At 42.4% G+C, this 24,423-nt stretch overlaps 3 protein-coding genes across 3 annotated transcripts in view; 1 reads left to right on the forward strand and 2 right to left on the reverse strand.

The window, feature by feature from the left end:
* Window positions 1-12,263, forward strand: part of CSF2RB (colony stimulating factor 2 receptor subunit beta) — a 35,081-nt gene extending 22,818 nt beyond the window's left edge. Inside the window, exons 12-14 of the mRNA XM_075286819.1 lie at window positions 197-263; window positions 694-779; window positions 10,227-12,263. Coding sequence (XP_075142920.1) covers window positions 197-263; window positions 694-779; window positions 10,227-10,965 — 892 coding nt within the window. The 3' untranslated portion in view covers window positions 10,966-12,263. The remainder of the gene's footprint in view (window positions 1-196; window positions 264-693; window positions 780-10,226) is intronic.
* PVALB (parvalbumin) overlaps window positions 1-24,423 on the reverse strand; it is a 166,236-nt gene that overhangs the window by 120,268 nt on the left and 21,545 nt on the right. The gene's annotated exons all lie outside the window — the stretch shown is intronic.
* CIMIP4 (ciliary microtubule inner protein 4) lies at window positions 12,908-23,132 on the reverse strand. The gene is made up of 5 exons (XM_075286618.1): window positions 23,064-23,132; window positions 19,865-20,136; window positions 19,634-19,784; window positions 18,464-18,577; window positions 12,908-13,173 (listed from the first exon to the last, which is right to left on the reverse strand). The coding sequence occupies exons 1-5, from the start codon at window positions 23,080-23,082 to the stop codon at window positions 12,908-12,910; spliced, it is 822 nt and encodes a 273-aa protein (XP_075142719.1). The 5' UTR covers window positions 23,083-23,132.

The following is a 24,423-nucleotide window of genomic DNA, read 5'->3' on the forward strand; positions in this document are numbered from 1 at the left end:
GTCCAGGAATACCTCCATATCTTCTTGATCTATTATATCCTACAGGAGGCAAAGCAAACCTATGCTAGTTTTTTTATGGTTAGATGGGTGTTAGCATTGTGCTGCGCTGTCGAGCATTATATACATAGCACTATCCTCTGCACTATACACTTTAATGTCCTTTAATCTAAATTAATATGGTTGTACTTCCTTTTAGATTGAAAGAGCAGTGGAAGAATTCTATCCCTGACCCCGGAAAAAGTAAACTCAGCAAGTTTCCACTGGTAAGTATAGGAAGTGTAAGATAGATCGCACATGTTAAAGGAAGGATTCTGGTTACAGTATATCACTAGGATAAGCAAATAAAGGGACCATAAAGAAGTTCCCAGAAAATACCGTAGTGAGAACCTTCTTAGTGTTTCTGTCTTCCAGAAGAGGAGGTCACCACATGTGGCCAATAGTGTATATTGTGGACTACATTATAGAGATCTCGAAGACACCATGTGTACTGGATACTGATGTCCTCTTCACAGGATAGGTCATCATCATCAGTATCTGATCAGTGGTGATCCAACACCCAGACCATGCACGGATCAACAGATCCAGCTGCCTGAAGCTGTATACAGGGCACAACAACAAACATAGTAGAGGAATACAGGACAAAACATAAGATGGACAATATTTCTAGTAATTCTTATTTTCTATATTTCTAAGGGATATCAAGGTCCAAATTTTTCTCAATTCATAAATCGAGATTTGTATACAGAAGTCGAAGGGCCTCTGGTATCTCTGCAAATCAGGTAAGAAGCCAATGTTGAGGAGATTCTATTTAAAGGGGTTGTCCCATCTCAAGGATCCTATCTATACTGCTAGTTTATGTGGATTTAAGACTTTTCCTAAATACATTGCTTTATCAAAACTGCTTTGTTTGGCCGCTATCTTAATTTATTCACTTCATTGTTTACACTTGTTTCCATAGCCACAGGCCTGGTGCTGAGCTTATCTCCTTGGTCAACAAGTGACTAGCTGCTTGCTCTCAGGGGGGGAGGGAGAGGCTGAGTTTGGGAACAGCTCTGAGCTGTGTATGTCTCTGCCACAGACAAGTGACGTAGCTCCCTGCTCTCAGATAGGGGAAGGGGGAGGTGAGTGCTCCAGTATTTCTGAGCTGTTTTATCTCCTGCTCTTCCACTTGTCAGTCGGTTTAATTGAATTTGGCTGAAAAGGGCTGAGATAGGGAGTCTGGTACCTCTGTATGTATTGCAAACGGACTCAAATCCAGCTCTGCTACATCAGCTTCTACATCAGCTTCATACTGTGGTAATGCATTTACAACCAATCCCTCATTACTGACTGCAAACATACTGCTATGAAGGGGAGATAGCAGAGCAAGTGAAACCCCACCCACCAATGTGCCGAGAAAACCAGGAAGTGAACAGGCTGCTGAACAAGCGAGTTGGTAATACCTCTTTAATGCAAATAATGGTTTTCTATAACATACAGTATTATTATTATTATTGTTTATTTATATAGCACCATTAATTCCATGGTGCTTTACAGTTGGGGGTTTACATACAATACACAAAAAATACAGGTAGATATAATACTAACAATGACCGACTGGCACATTGGGGTAGAGGGCCCTGCCCGCAAGGGCTTACAGTCTATGAATAAAGGTAAACTAAAGAATACGTATTGCAAATTACCAAACATACTGAAATATCTAACTTGGGTGGTGTGGGGAAGTTAGCTCGGTAGAAACAGTGGTGTGGATCTAAACAGTCTAGACAGGGACAGAAAATATGCAGAAAACTGATTTATTTAGAAAAAAACAGGAAAATAAATGAACCTTGGCTTCAGGTACAAAATGAGCAAAACAAAATACAGCCTTAACTACAGGTTAAAACAAAATAAAATACCTGCTCGTCTGAGCAACTAACTAAACAGAACTGATACCCTAACTATACATGTGGCTTACTATCAGCCACACGAACAAAACAAGCACAATATTGTCTCACCAGACTCAGGGTTACAGGACAGAACCAGACACCTCCTTTCACCTCATGAAACTGCACTGGAATGCAGGAGCTGCAGCCTTTTCTGGCCCAGTAATGAGCCAAGGATCTATACCTGGGGTGAGGCCTACTCCAGAGCTGCCCTGAACCACACATATGTCAGAAACCTGAGGCTGATATACAGTCCTATGAAAAAGTTTGGGCACCCCTATTAATCTTAATCATTTTTAGTTCTAAATATTTTGGTGTTTGCAACAGCCATTTCAGTTTGATATATCTAATAACTGATGGACACAGTAATATTTCAGGATTGAAATGAGGTTTATTGTACTAACAGAAAATGCGCAATATGCATTAAACCAAAATTTGACCGGTGCAAAAATATGGGCACCTCAACAGAAAAGTGACATTAATATTTAGTACATCCTCCTTTTGCAAAGATAACAGCCTCTAGTCGCTTCCTGTAGCTTTTAATCAGTTCCTGGATCCTGGATGAAGGTATTTTGGACCATTTCTTTCTACAAAACAATTCAAGTTCAGTTAAGTTTGATGGTCGCCGAACATGGACAGCCCGCTCTCAAATGATCTGAAAACAAAGATTGTTCAACATAGTTGTTCAGGGGAAGGATACAAAACGTTGTCTCAGAGATTTAACCTGTCAGTTTCCACTGTGAAGAACATAGTAAGGAAATGGAAGACCACAGGGACAGTTCTTGTTAAGCCCAGAAGTGGCAGGCCAAGAAAAATATCAGAAAGGCAGAGAAGAAGAATGGTGAGAACAGTCAAGGACAATCCACAGACCACCTCCAAAGAGCTGCAGCATCATCTTGCTGCAGATGGTGTCACTGTGCATCGGTCAACTATACAGCGCACTTTGCACAAAGAGAAGCTGTATGGGAGAGTGATGAGAAAGAAGCCGTTTCTGCACGTACGCCACAAATAGAGTTGCCTGAGGTATGAAAAAGCACATTTGGACAAGGCAGCTTCATTTTGGAAACAAAAATTGAGTTGTTTGGTTATAAAAAAAAGGCGTTATGCATGGCGTCCAAAAAGAAACAGCATTCCAAGAAAAACACATGCTACCCACTGTAAAATTTGGTGGAGGTTCCATCATGCTTTGGGGCTGTGTGGCCAATGCCAGCATCGGGAATCTTGTTAAAGTTGAGGGTCGCATGGATTCCACTCAGTATCAGCAGATTCTTGAGAATAATGTTCAAGAATCAGTGACGAAGTTGAAGTTACGCCGGGGATGGATATTTCAGCAAGACAATGATCCAAAACACCGCTCCAAATCCTCAGGCATTCATGCAGAGGAACAATTACAATGTTCTGGAATGGCCATCCCAGTCCCCAGACCTGAATATCATTGAACATCTGTGGGATGATTTGAAGCGGGCTGTCCATGCTCGGCGACCATCTAACTTAACTGAACTTGAATTGTTTGTCCAAAATACCTTTATCCAGGATCCAGGAACTGATTAAAAGCTACAGGAAGCGACTAGAGGCTGTTATCTTTGCAAAAGGAGGATCTACTAAATATTAATGTCACTTTTCTGTTGAGGTGCCCATACTTTTGCACCGGTCACATTTTGGTTTAATGCATATTGCACATTTTCTGTTAGTACAATAAACCTCATTTCAATCCTGAAATATTACTGTGTCCATCAGTTATTAGATATATCAAACTGAAATGGCTGTTGCAAATACCAAAATATTTAGAACTAAAAATGATTAAGATTAATAGGGGTGCCCAAACTTTTTCATAGGACTGTAGCTGCACTCCAGCACTCTGCCTGTCATCTTCATTGACAGGGGATGGGAATTATGGGAAGCTTAGGTACACATAGGACATTATACAGTCTGGAGGCCACTTTGAGACATTATAGTGAGTGTAAATGTGGAGTCATACTGTGTGGGGGTGAGGAAAGGGAGCGCTATGCCATGGGGGGTGACCAAGTCAAAAGTTTGTTGTGGGGCCCAGTCTTTGATAGTTATGCCCCTTCGTTGTATCATGTGTCAAGGCGCGTATCTCAATCCATTTTCTGTATTTCACCGAGATGAATTACATTTTAAGAGTGGCGCATAGAACACCAGTCTTAGTAAATTTCTCCCGTATGTTTCTCTAGCTATATAATAACGCAATAAAGTAAAACAAACTACAGTACTTGACTTGGCAGAAACTTGACATCCATTTCATTAGGGACTTGTTAAGCTCAGATTCATTTTAAGAAATGTATAAAAGTTCCCCTTTTTGGCCCTAACTCCATTCCTCAAGTGACATTTTGTACTTCTTGGCTGGTCTCGGGCGATAGCGCCTACTCAGCAGAGCATGACCTCTTACAAACTCAGTAATTTAAAAAATGTTCTCTTATGTAATATGCAGAATTGAGCTTGTCATACGGCCCTCTGTAATATGAACAGCGCAATGTCCTGTGGCGCACTGCAGATGGATACATGCCGAATGACGGGTACAATTCCCATATTACTCTCAGCCACAATGATTTTACAAGTCCTGTTCATTCAATTGACTATAGCTTTGAAAACTAGAAAAAGTAAATCCTAATTATGTTTTATTTACTTGTTTTTTTAACTGCACTGTAAATGTGAGCTCAAAGTGTAATTTGTCTGTCACTTTGACACCCCAAGGGTCTCGACTCCTTGATGTTCCCAGGAAGGCAGTCATAAAGAGAAAACCGAAGCAGGCTTCACTGAATCTAGAAAATTTCAGTACAATGGGATGTGTAATATAGTATCACAAGTTTAGGGCCCATGATCACAGTCATATTATGGACCCATATTATACAGATACCTAATATGTTGTCCATAGACTGCTATGAACCCATACTGTACCACCTTGTACCTTCAGTTTCATACAGTGACATATGGAGGTTGCTCCATTGCATGCCATATTATAGACAGTGGTTAAACTGGGAACATTTTTTAGGGGGAACTCTGGAATAATTAACCCCCTCCTTCCCGAAGACCCCAACTGCCTGACCAACTCTCTCCTCCTGCACAAAGTATTATTCCCCGTAGTGGCCCTTGCACACAGTATTATGCCCCATAGTGGCCCTGGCACACAGTATTATGCCCCATAGTGGCCCCTGCATACAGTATTATGCCCCATATTGGCCCCTGCATATAGTATTATTCCCCATAGTGGCCCCTGCATACAGTATTATGCCCCATAGTGGCCCCTGCATACAGTATTATGCCCCATAGTGGCCCCTGCATACAGTATTATTCCCCATAGTGACCCCTGCACACAGTATTATGCCCCATAGTGGCCAGTAGATAACGGCCTATTTAAAAAAAAGAAAAAAGAAAAAAAAAAAAAGAAAACATTTGGGGTACGCTGGGCCCCCTAATTTCCCAGGCCCTGTAACAGCCGCTACCATTGCTACCCCAGTGGTTATGTCCCTGCTCTGGACCGTATATCACATGACCACGGGCTGATTTTTATACAGTAGGAACTAAACAAAGAATGAAACATTTTTCGGTATAGCAATACCTTCTTCAGACTCTACATCAACAGAAAAAATGAACGATATCACAAATCAAATATTGATAATTTGTACAGAGCACAGATAATATACAGTCCTATGAAAAAGTTTGGGCACCCCTATTAATCTTAATCATTTTTAGTTCTAAATATTTTGGTGTTTATAACAGCCATTTCAGTTTGATATATCTAATAACTGATGGACACAGTAATATTTCAGGATTGAAATGAGGTTTATTGTACTAACAGAAAATGTGCAATATGCATTAAACCAAAATTTGACCGGTGCAAAAGTATGGGCACCTCAACAGAAAAGTGACATTAATATTTAGTAGATCCTCCTTTTGCAAAGATAACAGCCTCTAGTCGCTTCCTGTAGCTTTTAATCAGTTCCTGGATCCTGGATAAAGGTATTTTGGACAAACAATTCAAGTTCAGTTAAGTTAGATGGTCGCCGAGCATGGACAGCCCGCTTCAAATCATCCCACAGATGTTCAATGATATTCAGGTCTGGGGACTGGGATGGCCATTCCAGAACATTGTAATTGTTCCTCTGCATGAATGCCTGAGGATTTGGAGCGGTGTTTTGGATCATTGTCTTGCTGAAATATCCATCCCCAGCGTAACTTCAACTTCGTCACTGATTCTTGAACATTATTCTCAAGAATCTGCTGATACTGAGTGGAATCCATGCGACCCTCAACTTTAACAAGATTCCCGGTGCCGGCATTGGCCACACAGCCCCAAAGCATGATGGAACCTCCACCAAATTTTACAGTGGGTAGCAAGTGTTTTTCTTGGAATGCTGTTTCTTTTTGGACGCCATGCATAACGCCTTTTTTTATAACCAAACAACTCAATCTTTGTTTCCAAAATGAAGTTGGCTTCTCCAAATGTGCTTTTTCATACCTCAGGCAACTCTATTTGTGGCATGCTTGCAGAAACGGCTTCTTTCTCATCACTCTCCCATACAGCTTCTCCTTGTGCAAAGTGCGCTGTATTGTTACCGATGCACAGTGACACCATCTGCAGCAAGATGATGCTGAAGCTCTTTGGAGGTGGTCTGTGGATTGTCCTTGACTGTTCTCACCATTCTTCTTCTCTGCCTTTCTGATATTTTTCTTGGCCTGCCACTTCTGGGCTTAACAAGAACTGTCCCTGTGGTCTTCCATTTCCTTACTATGTTCCTCACAGTGGAAACTGACAGGTTAAATCTCTGAGACAACGTTTTGTATCCTTCCCCTGAACAACTATGTTGAACAATCTTTGTTTTCAGATCATTTGAGAGCGGGCTGTCCATGTTCGGCGACCATCAAACTTAACTGAACTTGAATTGTTTTGTAGAAAGAAATGGTCCAAAATACCTTCATCCAGGATCCAGGAACTGATTAAAAGCTACAGGAAGCGACTAGAGGCTGTTATCTTTGCAAAAGGAGGATGTACTAAATATTAATGTCACTTTTCTGTTGAGGTGCCCATATTTTTTCACCGATCAAATTTTGGTTTAATGCATATTGCGCATTTTCTGTTAGTACAATAAACCTCATTTCAATCCTGAAATATTACTGTGTCCATCAGTTATTAGATATATCAAACTGAAATGGCTGTTGCAAACACCAAAATATTTAGAACTAAAAATGATTAAGATTAATAGGGGTGCCCAAACTTTTTCATAGGACTGTATGTAATACAATCATATCAAGAAGCCAAGAAAGGGAACATGAGGCCAATACTTGAGATCTTCCCAGGGTGTAATAATAAAGTGGAGTTAGAAGCAACATTGCACATAACATTAGATTTGTGAGCTACAGGAGTAGTATCCAGACTAGTGGAAAGAACAGGTATCTAAATGGAAGTCAAGGTTTCTCATAGTGGTAGGCTGAAATGGTGAAGGATAATAGAAATAACAAAAAAATAAAAAATAACCAAAGAGATAATAAATAATGAATACAAAAAGTAGCTCATGAGTACCTTAACAGAAGACGTGAATGATACATGACGGTAGTCAAACAGTAAGGTAAGTAACAGCCAAGACTGTAAATGAAAAAACGTCAAACATCAATTGGAAGTAAGGCTACATTTGAAGTTACCAGAGCTATGAATATAATAGCATAAGCTCCAGCTGGTATACAATGATGATGTCACTATACTGGCTCAACATCTGAGCCTATTAGCAGAGTATCTAACCTAGAGATCTTGCAGGTATTGGACTGGGAGTACCGCACTCCAGTGTATATGATAAGTATGTAGTGAGTTACCCAACAGAGTCATAGTTGCTCGTTGCTAGGGGACTTACCTCCGCTCGTTTCCAACCAGGGTCCGCTGTAAGTATAAAACTTGTAGGATGTGTGAGGGACACGCTGCGCAATGAAGGCGGGTGGCAAGCACAATGTGGGAAAAAGTGCGTGCCTGCCAGTGCCGGCCTGTATGCTCAAAGAGGCTGTGTGGGCAATCGTAAGCCCATTGCGACGCATGTGTCGGGGCTGCCCAGACTATGACGCGCGTGTGTCACGTGACGGCACGAAGAGGCTGGCCAGGCAGCGCCGCACCTCCCATGAGGCGACCTGAAGCGAGCGCTTCAGGCGGCGCTATGTCAGGACCACAGGGAGGGCGGCATTTTTGATTATCTAAGCCAGTCCAGGACAAGCTGTCCTGGACTGGCTTAGCACCGAGCGGTGGTTTGGGGAGGCCACTGGAGCAGCGCTGCTCCAGCAGCCTCCCCTCACGCTCAGGCAGAGAGCAGGTCTTCTCCGTGCCTGCGAACGGTGCTAAGCCCTGCCCCTTTGCTCCGCCACGCCCCTTCGCTTCGCCCCCTCCTCCGGTTTTGGCTTTCTGTAGTTCGCCTTGGGCGGCGAAAGGGGTAGGTTCACCCCTGTGGCCAGGAGGTGTGTTACTAGTCTGGAGTGGATATAGAGAAGGTGCTGCTTGATCACCAAGGTCCCTTCAATGATTTGATCGGTGGGAAAGTAGGAACTCAGACACCCCCCCCCCCCAATGTGATATTGATGATGTATCCTAAGAACATTAAAATCCTAGAAAACCCCTTTAATACATAGAGAAGGTCAGAGTTCACACTTTGTGTTAAAATCTGGTAGCAGGAACGACCATCTATTTACTTGCCTCTGAACAGGTGGCTTTATGGCCTCGATGTGGGATATGTCTACAAAGAGCTATTAAGAGCTATGGATGTATCCTTGGAAAAAGATGCACACTGTGCCCACATCCAAACTCGAACATCTGTTAGGAATGAAGTCATTGTTGTAGGTCTCAGTTTCCACTAAGCCGCAGCGCTTATACTTTTGTGTAGATTGTTGAATAGATTTTCTGTCGCTGGCTGAACTCCCAGCTGAAGAACGCCAGCTACACATGTTCTGTGCATAGAGCCCAAACACAGGGCACTCACTGTCTTGGGTAAACACATGGAACTTCCATAAATGCCAGTGTATTCCTGCCAAGATTATGTAAGCATGAAAATATACAGTCATTACATGGGTACAGGGCACAGATGAAACAGAGCCAGAGTAACTTAATGTTATGCTATTGGCCAAGGAAACCGTGGTTGCGATATTAGCAATCACCTACATGATGTTCTGTGGGCACCGTCTCATCGGGACACAATCTGGTTACATTTCGCTTTATTATTACCTTTTCTCTCCTTTGCATATTTTTAAGAGGAAAGAGCTATAGACCTTCCATAACATAAAAGCTTCAATACTCCTGAGGTACCCATGAAGTCAACCATCTAACCCTTTCACGATTCAAAATGCAAATACAAAAAGCCACCAATTGGGGATTTTTTGAGAATGTACAACATATAGTAACTGCAACATATTAAGGCTTTCGCGCCATCAGTCATATGATGTTATACCGCCACCACCTGCCATTGTATATCAGCCCTGAAACCGAGTTGACAATATTTTATGTTTCTATAGCTCTACAGTTGAATACAATGTAGTTAAAGGGGCTCTATCACTAGATTTTAATGTTTTTAGCTAAAGATATGCCTGAATAGCCTTTAAAAAGGCTGCTAATCGTTTGTAGAAAGACCAAAATCAGCTCCAGTGTGCACGGTGGGTGTTCCGTGCACCCCCTTGCATCATACCCTCTAGATGCCCACCACTGCTTCCAAGCCCTCCCTCCTCCTGCTTATTCACCATGTCCATTGCTGGCGGCTTCTTTTGAAGTCACACGTGCGCGCTACTGAGCATGCTCCAGAGCCAGCTCGCAATGTTCTCTACGGGAAACCGGAGCTGGAGCATGCGCAGTAGCGTGCCGGAGGGTGCACTACTGCGCACGCGCGTGATTTCAATAGAAACGGCTGACGATGGAGGCGGTAAATAAACAGGAGGAAGACAGCTTGGAAGCAGCGGTGGGCATCCAGAAGGGGTCGGTATGACACAAGGGGGTGCACGGAGCGCCCACTGTACACCCTGGAGCTGATTTGCATATAGATTTCCACGGTAATTAATAAAAATGGGGGGGGGGGGGTCTTTCTACAAACGATTAGCAGCACCTGAATAGCCTATTCAGGCATATCTTTAGCTAAAAACACAGAAATCTAGTGATAGAGCCCCTTTAAATATTCTACGCTTTTCCCATACCTCCTACTTCAATACAGTCCTAATGTTTCATGAACAATAGCTACACGTTGGTAACATATTTATTGTATTTGTCATTTCAATCTTTACTATAATTAACAGTTGACAAAACATGTCTTGTATTATTTTTCACAGTCCAATTGAATTGCCACACACCACGTGTGACGTGCCAGAGGAATTTGTAGTAGAGTCACCATCAAAGCCTAGTGCATCTCCACTGGGGCCATACTCAATGGCTCCGCCTACAACGCAGAAAGTCCAGCATGAGCAAGGCTCATCAGAAGACGCTGAAGGAACTCATGATGTGGATGAAAAATCCCTCTTGCAGCCTACTGAACAGCTTTCCAAGATGGCCAGCAATAACGCATACTTCATTTTCACTGGTGCACGATCTATGTCAGATTTAATTGCAAAAGAGTCAAAGTCTTCAGATTATTTTATGCCCCCTAAATTCTTCATTCCTCCTAAGGTGTCCATCCCATCTTGCCAGGCCGTATCCCCTGGAAATCAAATGAGTTATGTGCTGAATATGGAAAAACAGCCCCCTCCGCAGACACCCCTGAAGGACAATGATAATAAATTAGAGTTCAAGAAGAGCGGCTACTTTACCGTTCCATCGCCCGCTGAAGTCCAAATTCCCCAAGAAGGACCTTTCATGATCATTAATCCCGATGGGACTGGTCCACTTGTGCTTAAGCAGGTGGGAGATTATTGCTTCTTTCCTGGAAGTCGTGGAAGTCAAGAGAATTTAGAAAGGAAGATGGCACCAGCAAATGGCAAGATGCATCCACAAATGCCAAGAGATGCCCCCCTTTCTGCTGTGCAAGCATTTAAAGTGATGCAAAGAGATTATCTCGCTTTACCGCAGAATTAAGAATCTCTATTATGGTGAAATAATGTTCTGTAGGTTTAAAATCACCGTTGGGGTAGGTCTCATACAGTAACACTTACCCTTGTATGGGTGTCTTAATAGACATTGAGATGAGAAAACATAGATTTTATGGTTCATGGTAGAGATTATAGCCAAGTATGCCTTTTAAATATTCATTGCATAATATAACGTAAGGTTAAGGCCTCACGTTGTGGAAACGCAGTGTTTTTTGTTGCAGATTTTGCTTCGTTTTTTGAGACAAAGCCAGGAGTGGATTGAGCAGAGGGGGAGAAGTATATGTGTTATGCTAGGTTCACGCCGGTGTTGGGGTTTCCATTCTTTGTGTGCATTTGGGTACCTGAAAAACGTAAACCCAATCCGCTTAAAAAGCGGTTACTCGAAGAAACACAAGGACCCCATAGACTATAATGGGAACCGCTGGTTTTCCACCCAGTGTCTGACCAAAAAATGTGGAGAGAAAAGTCCTGTTTGCAGGACTGGAAAGTCACATTGTAAAATGGAAACCCTTTTTATTTAACCAGATGCATTAGCATTATAGTAAAACGTTATGTGAACCTAGCCTTAGAGGGGTTTCCCATCTCACAGTGTGTGCAGCAGTTTGCCTGCGGTCTCTTCTTCTCAGTTCCTGTATTTCTCCTCCCCCTCAGCTTGATGAATGGTACACTATGAAGTATCACAATACTTATGTAGATCAGATAATATGCACATGCTTGTAACAGGGCTTTATCAGCAAACTGCAATTAGCTGAACTAATTGTCCTGCCGGCAGAGCAGTGAGTGACATCACTTGTCCTATCTCACAGGTCTGTGGTTATGGTAACAATGTGTAAACAATGGGAGGAATAAGTTCACAAAGCAGGCAAACAAAGCAGCATTTTTAAAGCAATATATTTAGGAACAGTCTTCAATTTACATAAGCTACCAACTGTATAGATAGGATCCTTGAGATTAGAGTATCCCTTTAAGTTACATTCACATGACAAGTTAGACGTCTACAGTCACAGTGAATAGTGAATGCAAAACAGCCGTGAAAAACGGATGTTTGTTTAGCGGGCAGTTTGCACCTTGATCATCTGAATGTAGCTTTAGATGGCAATGATCCTTTAAGAACAAGTCAATAAGAAACATGTGCAGTCCCTGAAAGACTTTATTCTGACCAATCACATATAGCCGTGGGTCAGAAGCGAATCTATTACTCAATCCCCTGGGATCATCTGAAGCTGCTCATACACATTGTTTCCTTCTATGTAATAGTGATAATGCGCTTATACTATTGTGAATGCCCCAATGTAAATGTATTTCATGAGTAGTCAGCATTATTTCTATATGTATATTGCAAGGTCTGTTATGAGCTTTTCCACCAGTTGGTTTAGTGTACAAAGAATGAAAACTTGTATGTACTTTTTTCTTTTTACTATATTTTTCTTGTTTATATTATGAAAATATAACATTTTTCAAAGATTAAGAAACATTGTACAGTTATGAGTTGACTTATGGTGAAAGCGCCACCAACGTACCACCAGTGACTGTAGACTGGCTATAGATACACAGCACCCAATAAATCAATGTGGGGTAGGGAGGGGGGAGTGTACTCCCCTCATGGATATTCTGAACTCTAATATGAGTCCCCTTTTTTCTTTGATTGTTCCTATTCACCATATAACAGTCCAATAATTAGTCGGGGTCCTACCACACACACGGACCGTTTCTCATGGACAGGACTTGTGTTCAACGGCCTTCACAGTCAGAGTTGTCAGATATGTGACCAAGATAATGATGGATTTTAATTACTGACAGAACAAAAATATCTTAAAAAGCATTAAGAATTGACACAGACCGTAAGTTGACATTTTTGTTTAGCTTAGTCAAAATCATAACAGCCCTTACTGAAAATTCCTACCACAACACTTTGTAGTCTGACATTACTAAATTGATTTTTCATAGAATTCCCAAAAGTCATCTTCCTCTTTGGGTGGTGAGACTTGAGGAGCTGGCAACTCTTGCTTCTCAATCTTCATCTGACGTCTCTGTTTTTTTGGCTTCTTTGGTGGTTGTTGTGGTGGAGGAGGAGGTGGAACATCTTTGAGGACAATAGTCTGGATGGGGCGTCGGAAGGCACAAGATGGTTTGACCTGGCTCTGCAGGATCTCGGCTATGGCCTTTCTTTTCATTAATATTTCAGACCAAATGGCTTATACAATAAGAATAAGAGTAGTTAGAGACATGGGATCATCGAAGGAACCTTACAAACCAAAATCATATGGTACTACCAGGAGATCCTAATTTAAAAATTCACTCTTGGATTCTGCCAAGGATATTATGGGATTCTTTAGGGCTAGTTCACACGTAAATTACGCGTGGCTTATTTTGGTCCTGAAAAAAAACTGCTTCCTGATTAGGAAGCGTTTTTTTTGGACCTTGTGGCACTATTTGGAACTTTTTTGGAGTGTTTTTTGTAAAAACCACTTCAAAAAACGCCAGGCTGTTTTCCCCTCCCATAAAGTGAATGGGCCGCAAAAAACGTGTCGCGTTTTTCGCCTCACATTAATAGTACCAAACCCCATCTTGTACCTCATATTAACCCCTGTGTGCCTGAAAAAATGTTATTAATATGAGAGAGACATTACTTCTGTGCCCGGTCTCCGTATGGACCGGGACCCCATTATAGTCTATGGGGTCTGCGGGTTTCCTAAGGTAACTGCTTTTTTATGCGTATTAGTTTTCCATTCGGGGGTCCCCAAGCAGACAAGTTAAATATCTATTGGCAAAAGTGTTCATCTCCTATAACCATTGCAGTTCATCACATTTTCTATGCAAATTCATAAGTCTGTTTTAGCCCCTTTCACAAGGTCACTATTTTGCATCAGTAATTAGAGGACGGAACCAGAAGCGGGTTAAAATACTGTATAAAAGATAAAAAGTATATAAGAAAGATCTATATCTCTTCTGTGGTTTGGACCCACTTCTGGTTTTTCTCCAATTACTGATGTAAAATAGTGATCACATCCTACCATGTGAAAGTGGCCCAAGTACAATGTCATATTCTGGTTGTTTTTCTCCTCTACGAATCATTAAAAAACAACTGACACAAGACTGAGCAGCTTTAGGCCTCCTGCATTGAACGTACTTTTGATCCACAATTGATCCGGACACTTGCTTTTTAATGCGCCCAGACACACAGCCGTACATTTTGCAGCTGCATGTCCTGGCTGAATTGAAGAGCTGTAAATTATGGAGCTGGTTCTATACCTGTCGGTATTTGCAGATCTTTCAATTCATTTGGATTGTATGGGTCAATGTGTCATTGCATCATTTTCAATGACGCGGAGACTGCACACAGTCATGAGCAGGAGGCCTCATTGTGCAGTCCAAGGAAATCTGAGACATGGATTAGAATCAAACATGAACTAACATTTTATTGCCCATGGAATGCATGAAAAAGGGGTCGTCTGGCCCCAAATCAAATCTTTGTCCGGATGACTTATCTGCATTATGTGAACCCGGACCCTGCATAGATCATCTGTTCTAACAGGTTCAAGTGCTGGTAGATGCTAATAGAAGTAATACTTGTACAGAAGCGACTTTGGATTATGTAAAACTGGCTACGTGTGTGTGCGTGTGTGTATATATATATATATATATATATATATATATATATATATATATATACACACATAGCCAGTATACTGCATATTTACTGTCATAAGAAGAAGGCAATAAGCTGCTGCCAGACCCCTCTTTTAGTGCCGACACCAAAAGGGAACAAAGGGGGAAAAACATTCAGCATATTGAAATCCAACATGTCAGACCTGACTTTTATTAGAGAACTGTCAGGCACTACATGGATAGTTTTTAAGCTGGTAGATCACTGCAAAAACATTCACACACTAAGGCTGAGGCCACACAGAATAAACACACTGGAGATTTTTGGCAAGTAAATTTTTGGAACATGTTCTCCTGCAAACTGCTGTGGCCTAACCACCTGATGTAGGGTGGTTTTGCTGCAGCTTACCTTTCGGGGGCTCTGCAGGCCACACTGCAGCTTTGCACAAGTAAAACCCACTGTATTAACTGACATACTGCAGGCTAAGTCACTTTGCACCGTGGATCTTAGCAGTAGCATGTGGATGTCTTTCTATCAGACTTTGAATAAATGAATGGTACAAATGAGTTATGAGAGAGAGAAATGCCTCTTTGTTCTCTTATCAGGCGTTTTCCTACTCTCCCTCCCTTCAGTAAAAGAACTTTTGCTTTGACAGTCACTGCTCTACTTGTCTCAAGATGGGCTACAGGTTAAATGACTATAGAAGTCTATGGAGAGGGGAGGAGGCTGGGCAGAAAGTGAATGAGACAAGATAAAACAAAACAGGCTTCAACTAATGCTGCAGTTAAATAGAAGTATTCTATCACAACCAAAACACGTTACTCACACCAGTACATGTCAGTACTTCTCTATATATGTCCTGCATGATCCTGGGGTTGTTTCTGAGTGAAAGAGACAGTTAATAAGCAGAGTCTCCTTTACTTAGTGTGTGCATTGTATGGCAGCGCAACTTCTCCCACCAGCTCAGAGAGGACTGCAAACAATAAATACAGCATATAGTGAGGAAGGTTGCTAAAAACTTCAGACATATAATGATCAGATGTTGGGTTACTCCTTCTGTACACACACTGCAGTTTATCTTAAAAAGTCCAATGAAACAATAGGTGCGTCCTCAATCTCAATTGCAGTGCTGATAATGTAAACTCAAGCTGGTTGGAGTAATGCGCTACACTTATGCACTGTGTAGACCTGGCCTAAGAGGCAAAGAATACCATTAGATCACTCTTTCACAAATGATGGGCTGTGATCCCTGGGGGAGATGTATAAACACCTATCGGGGATCATGAGTTAAATTGAGATTTTTTTTTTCACTCTGCCGACTGTACACTGCAGGCAAGGTTGAGCCTAGAATGGAGTGGTTTAGGGGGGCCATACGGTGGCTCAGTGGTTAGCACTGCAGTCACTCAGTTCGAATCCTGCCAAGGGCAAAAAAAAACATCTGCAAGGAGTTTGTATGTTCTCCCCGTGTTTACATGGATTTCCATCCCATACTCCAAAGATATACTGATAAGGAAAAATGTACATTGTGAGCCCTATGTGGGCTCACAATCTACATTAAAAAAAAATTGCTACCAGTCCATCACAGTTAACATACCCAGAGCCTTGGCTTGTTCAGGTGTTACATTGTTGAAGTAGAAGCTAACTATGCCTCTTCAATATGCAACCCTAACCTTCCTGGTTTAACATTGGTACAGCAGATGGTATCTCATACTAACAGTAACAGGAGGCTTCACCACCTACTGCATCCTAAGCAAACCAGCACCGAAATTTACCCACTCCATTCTACTTCTACCTTGTCAGCCATATTAATTGCAGACCTACAAAAGGACCTTGGATAATGCCACAGTCATGTGACCAGTCAAATGCAGGGGCAGAGTCTGTACAATAGCTCCCTGTATGGAAGCTGTGCAAGGTTGCCTGTATGGTAAAGCACTGAGGTAGGAGTACCAAGTGTGGGGGAAATGTGGATGTAGCAGAGCCGTGTCTGTGTTTGAGGTGTGGAAGTAGCATAGCTTAGTGTGTGGAATTAAAGATAGAGTGGCAGAGCTAAGAGTGTAGAGGTAAATATGAAGGTAGGAGAGCTGATTGTGTAGTGGGACATGAAAGCAGAAGAGCTGTGTGTATGAAGAGAGCAGGCTGTATGCAGGGATAAGTAGAATAATTGTGGCTATGTATACACAGCATGATAGTGTATACAGGAAGCAAAACATGGTGGCAGGAGTGTTGTGCATGTGTCGAGGAGGAAACATGAAGATAGCACAGCCAGCTGTAGGTGTGGAGAACATTGAGACAGCAGAGCTGTGTGTGTAGAGGACATGTGGGTAGCAGAGCTATGTGTGTTTAATAGGCATGTGTGAAAGAGGAATAAGCAGAACAGAGGCCAAATATAGCTGACCTTTGTATGGTATGGGGGGCGTCCCAGGAAAAAGTGTCACCTGAAAGGGGATCTCGCTTCCAGAAAGTTTTGAATCCATTGTACTAGTCGATATTTAAGATATATATTAGAATATGAAACAAATATGAAACCATGGATGAGAAAGGTCAAAGCTGGTGCATGGAGTATAACAAGAGACAGATGGCGGGAGAAGAAGGTTTATTGTTATCACTTCGGAGGCTCCCTGCTTCTCTGTGCTACGGCCTTCTTTAGGTTGAAGTAATTAAAGTTCCTCTCATGCCACCTGCCTGGAAAAGGAGAGGACATGGGTCAGCCTCAGCGTCACAGCCATATTATGCCATGCAGAATCATCCAGCCATAGTAGGCCCCATGTGGCGGTACATTGTAGAGCGTCTCCATTCTTAACATCACATACAGTAACCTCTTATTATTTATTGTCAATTGCTTTAAAAAGTGACCCATTTTTTTCTCCCTCCCCCTTCCTCTGTTTCTAACTATGCGACATGTGAAACCTACAATTCACTGTATTATGTTGATATGGGGTTTGCCATTGCCCCACGTGTCCTCCACACTTTAAACAGAATTGAGTCGACTCTGGCAATTCTGAGGGATTACCAAACACACTAATGTGGACGGCGGCCAACCAACTCTCCCTGACAACAGATGTGATCTGAAATTTCCCCAATGTGGGACTATTAAAGGATTATCTTATCTTATCTTATGTGCGGGGGATCTGGCAGAAGCTTATACTACTCTCCACATTAAAAAGGACATATATAGTACACTGGGTCAAACCAAGAAAATATATTTAGAGAGTCAGGAGAAATACCCGTTAGCCAAGAGGGCATTTACTGTGTATGGCCCCATTTATGTCTAAGCCTAAGGGGCCTGTGGGCTTTGTAGGGTACTGGGTGCAATTGATACATAGCCATTTTTTGCCTTTTTTTTACTTTTCTTCTTGCCTAGACAGGTATACTACACATAGAAGTAGAGAAGTGGAAATCTCGGGGAGAAAAAAAAAGGGCATAATTATAGAGCTCCATGTACACAAGACAATTCAGACTGGAAAATCCAGTCCATATATCAGTCTAATTTCCTGGAGAAAACTGTATTATGCAAAGAGACTAGGACTCCTTGCATGATAATGAACTTTGATGCTGGGAGTCCCTGCCTCTGTGACTTCATTGTTCCGATTGATCAAGTTCGGACTGGGAAATACAGTCAATGTATGGATTGGATGTTCCAGTTCTGATTACCCTATGAGCATAGGTCTTTAGAGGTGCAAAAGCTGCAGTCATATCAAAGCCCAGTTGCTTAATGGGTTTACCTACTTCTACAGGCTATCAATATGAGATCAGCGGGGGAGGGGGGGGGGGTCAACTACTCGATTCCTACTACTACATAGGTAGCCTTAGCAATAACTTACAGCCCAGAGCGCGCACACACAATTTTCCCAACATATTTTTGTTAAGTTACACGCACCTAATTCATCGGTCTTCCTTCCATACCACTGATGTGTATTTTCCAGCCTTCCCCTTTCATTGACTTCTGCTGTATAGGAATCCTGCACCAAGCTGTGCTGTTTTATGGCCACCCCTGCAATGGATATGAGTTGTAAGACACCATATATTACACAGGAGGAGAACTGATAGTGACCAAATTGGGAAGTCAGAGCAAAGACTGATTTAGAATGTCAGAAAGTACAAGTCAGACAAGAGACAACTTTTCATATAGCGGCTGACAAGTGGCGGCTTCTTATACGCTGGCTGAGAGAATAAATAACATTGCAAAATAAAAAAGTGACAAGTGAGCCACCGAAAGCAATAACTCATAATAGGCATTGGTGTCCTGTCACCCGCTACTTGGACACAACATGTTATCCTGATTTAAAGAATACTGACCCTTCTGCTGTTACACAAAGGCATCTAAGACACATAAGATTACACCAGTATTAAAAAAAAAATGCAGCATGCAGCATTTTACCTGCCAAAATGCTGAAATGTTCTCCATAGACTTATATGGGGGAGGCAAAAATGCAAAATGCAATGGAAAAGCAGTGACAACTCAATTGTTTTTGATGTTTTTTTCAGCTGTGATTCACTATATGAGGTATTAGCCTAAAGGAGAATTCCACTTAGAAGATATTGTCACCTATCCACAGAATAAGTGATAAATGCTAGATCAGTGAGAGTCCATGTGATCGGGCCCCCACCACCAACCCCAGGCCGCTATACCATGGCAAGGAAGAGTCAAGCATACACCTTACTCATCCATATATAGTCTATAGTACTGATAAAAATAGCTGAACCACAAAATCAGTCCAGACTTACATAGAAGATAAGGGTGGATGAAGACACAGGTCCATCAAGTCCAACCTATAACCTTACAGTGCAGATTTAGAAGAACATTAAAAAAAAACAAACAAAAAAAAACACGAGGCTTGTGCCAATTGCCAAAAAATTCCTTCCCAACTCCAAACTCTGGATCCACTTATATATCCCCTATCTTTACCGAAAATCTAAAACCCGTAACCCATGATATTTTCACATTCTAGAAAGGCATCCAGGTCCTTTTTGAGCTTAGAAATATTCAGATGAGGCTCGGAGAATAGAAGAGATTAAAGAAGGTAGGCAATAAGAGACCGAGCAAGACCTGGGAATAGATTACTACGAAGGCAATGGCTGAGTTCATAATAGATCTTGTGTGGATAGTCCTCCATGAAGTAGGATGTCATCCTCAGTCGGGGTATACAATACTCTTGGCGGCATTGTGTTCTCTCCTCCTCTCTCATACAGCTTCTCACCTATGTGGGACAATGAGAAAGATTCATTGAAAGAGTTATGGAGCAGAATTTGGAAAAATTTGCTACACCACTGGTCTGACCTGTTCGGGCGAGACAAGCTGGTCAACCACGGAGCTGCCATATCTATGTCTAATGTTAACGGGTATCAGGTTCCTGGTCTCTCCTTGCTGTATTCTTATTCTTCCTTGCGACGTGCTACTCCTTCTACCAGTGTTTCCACTTTGGCTGCTCTTGGCGCGGTGATTCGCACTGTGAGATTTTGCGGCGTTCACTTGAAATTTCTCATTACGAGGATGGACATTATGACAGGCTGCGGATTTGGGGATAGGTAAAGATGGATAGGACTTGATAACTGGAAGTAAAGTATAAGAGGAGACTAAATGATAAACGATTATTTAATGTATAACCAACAGTACAAGGGAAATCTGACAATGCTGTGCATTACCATACAGTAAATGCAATGTGTTAAAAGCATCGGGATGTAAAAGTCATGTGATAAGTAATGGCTCAGGCAGCCGCAGCAGGTTTTCCAGTCTCTGGTAAGTGATGCAACTTTCTTGACAGACGGTGATAAACACGTCTGGAATAATAAAATGCTATTCTGCGCTGAGATGACTGTAGTTCAATGGGCTGTACATGTGTTCTACAATGTTACATTGGGGGAAGGGGACTTGTACCTGCATTGAATGGTGTCACAATATGAGAGGAATAGTCAGCCATAGCCAACGCTTGCTGCTTTTGTATGTTGTTCTATTCCGTAGTTAATCAGTAAAAATTCATATGCATATATTATTAATTAATTGATCAATTATTAATATCATACTATTATTTCCAAAGGTCTTAAGCCATTGAGTCAGTATATTTAAAGAGTTATTTCAGGGGCAGGAAATACCTCCAATGTATACCTGCACCCATAGCTCCCATATAGTGCTCAGTATATATAGGTTTACTGGATAGACATATGAAATGCAACTTGTGCTATGCCATATACGGAAAAAAAATTATACTGATATATACTAGTCTAATGCAGACCAAAAGCACACTCTTTTAGCCTCCGTCAGGCAACCAAAGGGTCTATGAAAAGAGTACGTAAGGCAAATAGAAACTGCAAAACAAATACACTAGACAATGCAGTGGATGGCATATGGCAGTGATGGCGAACCTATGGCACGCGTGCCAGAGAGGGCACGCAGAGCCCTCCATGCTGGCACGCGTGCGGTCGCCCGGATCGCTCACCAACAGGGAATCCGGTACAGGATTCCCCGTTGATGAGCGATCACTGCCTTCAGTTGTATGTGCAAATGCACATACAGCTGAAAGCTGTCAGGGTAGGCCGCGGATCGCGCGACCGCGGCCTACACTGGCTGCAGAGTTTGACCTCTGCCCCGACGCGGGCGCGATGACATCATCAGCGCCGCCAGTGACAAGAAGGTGGATGCCGGCGGCTCTTCAGGGGTGAGTATGAGAGTGGCTCACTGTGTATATGATGTTGGGGGGAGCGCTTATAATACTTGGTGGGGTGTATGATACTGGGGGGGGAGTGTATAATACTGGGGGGGCTTATAATACTGGGTGGGGTGTATAATACTGGGGGGAGTGTATAATACTGGGGGGAGTGTATAATACTGAGGGGGCTTATAATACTGGGGGGAGTGTATAATACTGGGGGGGCTTATAATACTGGGTGGGGTGTATAATACTGGGGGGAGTGTATAATACTGGGGGGAGTGTATAATACTGAGGGGGCTTATAATACTGGGGGGAGTGTATAATACTGGGGGGGCTTATAATACTGGGTGGGGTGTATAATACTGGGGGGAGTGTATAATACTGGGGGGAGTGTATAATACTGAGGGGGCTTATAATACTGGGGGGAGTGTATAATACTGAGGGGGCTTATAATACTGGGGGGAGTGTATAATACTGGGGGGGCTTATAATACTGGGGTGGCTTATAATACTGGGGGGTGTACTAAAGAGCATATAATACTGGGGGGGGGGGGCTATTTATAAGCACACAATACTGTGTGTGGATGCCACTGTGGAGCATATAATCCTGGGGGGGGGGGGGGACACCTACTGCGGAGCATATAACACTGGGGGGCTACTGTGGTACTGTGGAGATTATAATATTGTGTGGTGGGCCCACTGCAGAGCATATAATACTGTCTGGGGTCCCCTCACTATTTATATCACACAGTATCTGTTTTATAGCAGACGTGATATTAGTACAGGATGTAAGAATATTACACGGTAACTATAAAACAGATCCTGTGCGATGTAAATAGTGAAAATTAATTGTTCAAAGTACCAAATGCCGAGACCTTTACATTTCAGTACAACGTTGTTTGTATTATTGAAAGCTCTGTAAAGCCCCACATGACTGTAATTTTTGGTCAGTAACTGTCCGCAATTGTGGATCCGCATAGTATTAAGTCTATATTGTCGTGTTGGCACTCCGCGAAAATTTTGTGGGTTTTGGGTTGCAGTTTGGGCACTCGGTCTCTAAAAGGTTCGCCATCACTGGCATATGGTGTCGCAACCAGTATCTGAAACACCATGGTATGTCATGGTTAGAAAGGGTTTAACATTTACAGTGCTGCATTGTGCAGTAAAGCCTGTTCCATGGCAGACACCTGGGAAATGTAAGGTGACTATTGTGTCTTTCACGGCCACCCTAGGAGCCCACCTTGCCTTGTAGAGGCAGATACCTGTACTCTCCCCTAATTCTAAGTTACAATAACACCCGGCAACTTGCAGTAAAGTCAAGCAATAGTAAGGGTAAGCCATTGTGGGTACCCTATAAGTGCTCTGACACTGCCCGCCACAGGTAACAACAAAATATCTCCAATATCAATATCCTTGTGCCATACACCAATACTGCCACGAATGTCGCCATGAGACTCCTGCCCGCACCTATGCCGGGTGGTCTGCGCTGGATATTTGTGCCTGCACCAGGGAATCCGACATGACCAGCAGGCTGTGTGTATATATATATTTATTTAATGTCCCTTAATATCCTTTATTTGTATTATTTTCCTGAACAAAATCATAAAAGCGATCCAATGATTTTTGGGCACTAGAGCTATAAATGCGGTATTATATTTAGGTCCATTTGGAGGGTCTTTACACCCTATTTACTTGAAACTCTTGCCATTCCCGTATTCGTATGCCCTCACTATACTTATTTGCGGAGTATACCCTCCATTTGGTGATCATGCATAGGCTTTGCTCTACAGATAAGAGGAGGGGGTCGGTGTCATTCACAGTCTTATCTCACCTGAGCTTTCAGCCTCCATTCGGGACGTCTTTAGACATTCAGCATAGAAATGAATCACGCAACGCTCATTTTCTTTTACCCTTTACCCTGGTTGCTAAGAAACCATTTTGTTTTGTTGTTATGGCAAGAAGAAGGAATGAAAAGACCTGAAAGTCAGTGAGTGAAATTCTCCCAGTTACCTCTAGATGGCGCTGCCTCATAGCAGGAAAAGCACAGTCATTTATCAAGTCTTCATCCATCTCTAGAAGATTGTTCTGGGAATTGCAACCCCAAAGTTTATTAAAAGTTAAGTCGCTTTTAATAAAAGTAACCATTTTCTCCATTAGTTATTTGGCATACGTCAGAAATTTACAGAAAAAAAAAAGATCTAAGCTATACTTTCTTCCCCGCAGGTTTGCAAATACATCAGAATCTAATAGTTGAGCACTGCAGTCAGGTATTGCAGGAGTTTCTATCCACATCTATTGCTGCAAACTCCAGGCAGACAACAGTAATTCCTCCATCCAGACAAGGCTTTCCTTCACTAGGTGCAAAGATTCGGTTTGGAGTGTTTAGCGCCCGTATTGGACATGTAGAAACCATATGCCAGTGCAAAGTGGCGCCAGTATCTGACAACAGAACTTAAAGGTGCTTTCCAATGGACTAAGAGTGGGTTCATAAAATAAGCAATACCTCACTTATTCTCTTCCCTTGATAATGCCCAGACAATGCTGGTCTGTACTTCTTGGCATTTCTAGGGATTTCCTTGGGTACAATAGATTCAGGAAGCAAAGACTGGCACAAATCTGGACAGTGCTTGGACAAGAGCAGCAGGAGAGAATCAGTCATTAAACCACTCTGGGCCCATGGCCACCAGTTTGTACCCCGAGGGTGGATTACAATAAGGGTGAGATGTGTAGTTGTCCAGGGCTCGAAACTGCAAAGGGGCCCAGTGGCAAGTAACTGTGGTGAGTCACGGGAGTCTATTGGAGGTGAGTATGTGTTGGGCAAAGATTTGCAGGGTTCTCCCAACAGTATCATTGAACACGTCCAAAGCAGAACTGCCAATATAATACATATAATAATAATTTTTTTAGGGCCTCTTCTGGCCTTTTGAATGAAGTCAGGGACCACCGAGGACTGTAATTGGACCTTAGTGGTTACATGGGTCACAGATCCAGAATGACGCTTTCTTGCGTCTGAGCATCATGTGACGTCATTCAGGAGGTTGGTAGAGTCCCAAGGAGGACATTGTTTGTTATGGGCTTCCGCTTATTATACTTTGAGGTATAAACAGAGCCCAGAGTATAATAGTGGCTAGTACACGGCGAACCTTAAAAATTCAATATGCAGTTTATAGCCTTAAAGGGGCTCTATCATT

The sequence above is a fragment of the Leptodactylus fuscus genome, chromosome 9 (genome assembly GCF_031893055.1).
Source record: "Leptodactylus fuscus isolate aLepFus1 chromosome 9, aLepFus1.hap2, whole genome shotgun sequence".
Taxonomy (NCBI): domain Eukaryota; kingdom Metazoa; phylum Chordata; class Amphibia; order Anura; family Leptodactylidae; genus Leptodactylus; species Leptodactylus fuscus.